Source organism: Ictidomys tridecemlineatus, chromosome 2 (assembly GCF_052094955.1).
Source record: "Ictidomys tridecemlineatus isolate mIctTri1 chromosome 2, mIctTri1.hap1, whole genome shotgun sequence".
In the NCBI taxonomy this organism is placed as follows: domain Eukaryota; kingdom Metazoa; phylum Chordata; class Mammalia; order Rodentia; family Sciuridae; genus Ictidomys; species Ictidomys tridecemlineatus.
In genome coordinates, this window is record NC_135478.1 from 11,374,275 (window position 1) to 11,378,906 (window position 4,632).

The 4,632-nt window shown below is 39.9% G+C and overlaps 1 protein-coding gene across 1 annotated transcript; it reads left to right on the forward strand.

Annotated features, from left to right (window-relative positions):
• Positions 1 to 2,776: 2,776 nt before the first annotated feature.
• Positions 2,777 to 3,706, forward strand: LOC101973377 (olfactory receptor 7A5). The gene has a single exon (XM_013363267.2). The coding sequence runs from the start codon at positions 2,777 to 2,779 to the stop codon at positions 3,704 to 3,706; it is 930 nt and encodes a 309-aa protein (XP_013218721.2).
• Positions 3,707 to 4,632: the final 926 nt, after the last annotated feature.

Genomic DNA, 4,632 nt, shown 5'->3' on the forward strand with positions numbered 1-4,632 from the left:
AATTTATTTTTACATTTTCTTGCTAGTACCCTTTTTTGATCATTATGCAACATTTTCATGTATCAAAACATCACAATATGCCCCATAAACATATAATTATTATGTCTAACATGTACAAAAAATTTTAAAAAGCCCCAAACCCAAGAACAATCATGAAATGACACACACAAAACAAGCAAAGTAAAAAGATAAGGAAGTAGAGTAAGGACTTAAGGAGATTGAAACACTAATTACCCTGATGTGATCCTCACACAGCACATACATGCATGGAATGATCACATATATACTCAGTGAACAGGCACAATGATTCTGTATGAATTTTAAAATAGTGAGAAAAGATCTGCCTTATCTGCAACATAACTAGGGACAAGCCAGTAGGTCAGGTGAAAGGGGCAGAACTAGGGAAGACAGATCTGCTATTTCATATTCAAAGTTCCCCACTTTGCTGTAGGTACCTTGGATATCTCCTCTTGTGAATTGCTGATTTTTGACCTTTGGTCATTTTTTTTTCTTTTGAAATGTATGGTCTGTCAGGTGCCTTGACACAAGGAAGAGGAAGAGTGGGAGTGACAAGAGGAGGAAAAAGGGACGTACTGGGGACTAAAGTGGAGCAAAATAGATTTCCTGCATGTGAGATTGTTTCAAAGTGACCCCAAAAGGGCTGTGGCTGTGATCCAGTGGCACAGAGCTTGCCTAGCAGGTGTGGGAACTGGGTTCAATTCTCAGTACCATATAAGAATAAATAAGTAAAATACAGGTATTTTGACCATCTACAACTAAAAATATTTAATGACCCCCAATTATGCATGAGTGATATGCAATGAAAACATTTAAAATGTAGATGAAGAACATGATGTCACCACTTTGGAGTTTTTGGGTAAATTTATTTTGATGCTTATGATTTTTTGCTGGGCACTGAGCGAGGGTCACTGGGTTTGGAGCACTGCCAGGACCAAGGCAGCCTTTTACTCCTGGAGAAGAGACACCTGGGCTTGCAAGGTCCTGTTCCCTGGGTCCACGTCAGCTCTCTCTCTGCCCTCACCTCTTCATGTTCTGTCCACCCCTTTGCCTTCTCTCTCCTTCTCTCTCTCTCCCCATCCTTCTCTATTTCTCTTCCTCCCTCTGTTGACTGCACAGATTTTCATGCTCTTTTTCAAACACAAGGAAGAAGGGCAGCATTCTTTTTTTTTATTTCTTTCTTACATGACAATAGTGGGATGCATTACAATCATAACTATCCATTCACAGCACAATTTTTCATAACTCTGTAGATAATGTATGTTCACACCAAATTAAGCCATTATACATGAGCTCTCTCATTGATTTTTTTTTGCATTACACTTCTTAATACACCTTTATACCACAATTTATTATATCTCTGTTTGTATATAAGGTGGGTTCCCTCATTTGTTCATGGAAAGAGTGTGGAGTGGAATCTCCAGGTACCCTCTCCACATCCTTCAGCCAAAGACAAACTCGGCTTGTTTTGTTGAAGCTCACAGGCTTGTCAGGGTGACTGGTGCAGAGAGGCCATGGCAGAAATCAGGCTATGAGAGTGTGTGAGTGTGTGTGTTTGCCTCATGGAGGGCTCAGAAAAGGGGACCTGATCTTATATATTCCAGGGTGATTCTTATCAGCTAGAAGCCACAACTTTACCTTGAGGTGGTAGCAAGGAGAGAATGCTTTTGCAATCCACAGAATGTGTTTGCAGCAAATCTAAGGGCAAGAGGTTCAGGGTGTGGATGAAAGACTCCCTGTACCTTGTAGCCTCAGAGAGCAGTGAGGCCAGCTCATTCTTTAATATTCTCTGACACCATCTCTCATCACTCTCCATCTTTTCCCTACCCCTTGCCAACTGATTTCTTTTTAAGCCTCAGTTTTTTTTAAACAAGCATGTTCCTTAGGACCTGTGCACTGACTGTCCCCCCAGTGAAGACCACACTGCTGAGGGATTTGTGGATCCTTCCCTGTTTTCCTTGTGGTTTCTGTTTGGTTGCCCCTCTTCCTGCTGGTTTTCCTTGCATTGCTATAAAATTACAACTTCCTCTCTACTCTTTCTTTTTCCTCTTAGTACCTTTCACTATGGGACATATTAGGTGATTTTAACCATTTTTACTTATGTTCTTTCCCTCTCTTTGGATAATGAGGTATTCTGTGTTTTAACTCATACAGATTACTCATCCAATGCGTGAAATGTAGTTGGTACTCAGTAATTTAGTCATTGCTTTATTTTAATTGACATATAATTATACAAGTTCACAAAAATATCTTTATACTTACATATATGTATAAATTGTATATGATTGGCTTAATTTTCTGAAAATATAAATAATATGATCGGCTTAATTTTCTGAAACATTTGGAAACAACCAAAGTGTTCATGAGGAGTGCTCAATTTATACTGCTCAAAGGTCTGAATAACTTTCTCTTTAGAATTCTGAAATGCATAACTTGCTAGTGAAACCTTTAGAATGAAACAGAAATTTCTCAACAGAGGTGGTACAAGATCCCTTAGAGGACAAGATCCACACATGTTCTATAGAAGTTATGTTTTTCCCTTTCTCTTGGCTTTTCTTGTTTTCTTTTATGAGGTTTTAGGGATGGTAACCAGGGCCTTGCATATGTTAGGCAACTACTGCAACATGAGCTACACACCCATCACTGAAATTTTTACTTACAGCAAAATATGTAGTGTTTCATTCCAATGATGTAAGCAATATCTGTCTAAGGGAAAATTAGTTATGCTCTTTTTCTCATTTCTGGTAGTCACATACATATGGAACCAGGGAATGATACACAACTTTTAGAATTCCTTCTTTTGGGACTTGCAGAGGACCCAGAACTGCAGCCCCTCCTCTTTGGACTTTTCCTGTCCATGTACCTGTTCACTGTGCTGGGGAACCTGCTCATCATCCTGGCCACCATCTCAGACTCCCACCTGCACACGCCCATGTACTTCTTCCTCTCCAACCTGTCCTTTGTGGACATCTGCTTCACCTCCACCACCATCCCCAAGATGCTGGTGAACCTCCAGACACGGAGCAAGGCTATTACCTACGCAGGCTGCATCACGCAGATTCACTTTTTTGTACTCTTTGGTGGGTTGGATGACTTACTTTTGAGTGTGATGGCCTATGACCGGTATGTGGCCATCTGTCACCCCCTGCACTACATGGTCATCATGAACTGCAGGGTCTGTGGATTGCTGGTTCTGGTGTCCTGGGTTGTGAGCGTCCTACATGCGTTGTTACAAAGCTTAATGATATTGAAGCTGTCCTTCTGCACAGACTTGGAAATCCCACACTTTTTCTGTGAACTTAACCAGGTGGTTCAGCGTGCCTGCTCTGACACCTTTCTCAATGAGGTGGTGTTATATTTTGCTGCTTTCTTGCTGGGAGGTGTCCCCTTCACTGGCATCCTTTACTCTTACTGCAAGATCGTGTCCTCCATTCATGCAATCTCATCAGCTCAGGGCAAGTACAAAGCCTTCTCCACCTGTGCATCTCACCTCTCTGTGGTCTCCTTATTTTATGGCACAAGCATAGGTGTGTACCTCAGTTCTTCTATGACCGCAAACTCACGCTCCATTGCAACTGCTTCAATGATGTACACTGTGGTCACTCCCATGCTGAACCCCTTCATCTACAGTTTGAGGAACAAGGACATCCAGAGTGTTCTGAGAAGACTCTGTGATACAGGAAGATAAAAGTTTTAATTGTGCTGAGACTGAATAAGTGTCCATGATTGCAGGGCTCAGAGCCTCAGAACCAGAATCCAGGACTCTTTACCAGAATGTGGAAGCAGGATTTGGTCCTTCTATGTTAACACAGAGTTTCCATTTTTTGGTTTCAACTCAGACATAGAATCCCACTACATCTTTCACTCTGTTGCATACATGATCACTATGAAATCCAATCCTTTCCCTTGTCATATCCCACTTGCCCCAAATTATTCCCAGTTTGGATGAGAAATAATTTAAAATTCACACTTATCCATAAGATATATTTTTAGAAATAATCTCAAATGTCATGCTAAGTAATTCTTCATTTTGCTTAAAATATGCATAATTACTATTCACATGTGAAAAAGGCATATAACAACAAAAGTTAATTTTCATAATTTTATTGTGGAAGTATATCTTAGAAAAACAAATTTTGATACATGGATTGAACCCAAGACTGTTTAACCACTTAGTCATAGGCACAGCCCTTTCTGTTTTTGGTTTCAGACAGTGTCTTGCTTAGAGTCTTATTACATTGCTGAGGATGGCTTTGATATGTGATCCTCCTGCCTCAGACTCCTGAGTCACTGGAATTGCAAGTGTGCACCATGAATGGATGAGAATAGATATTCAATTTTGTATTTTTTATTTTTTTCTTATATTATTTCCAAAACTTCTATTTTGGATAAGGTAGCCTTTAAATTACCAAGGTATTAGCTGGTCATTAGGTTTTATTCTCACTTTTAGATTGTGTTTCTTTTTGAGCATGGTGTCCACAGTGCCTAACATAGTCATGGGCAAATCACATCATGTTCCCAGACATATCTACTCCACCATTTTTTCCAGGTGCATATTTTTATGTGCTAGACAACACTTTTTAAATACTAGCAATATATAAATGGTGAGTAAAT

Bases quoted from the DNA above. Each gene is read 5' to 3' on its own strand.
- LOC101973377 (XM_013363267.2), top strand. From the start codon at position 2,777: ATGGAACCAGGGAATGATACACAACTTTTAGAATTCCTTCTTTTGGGA.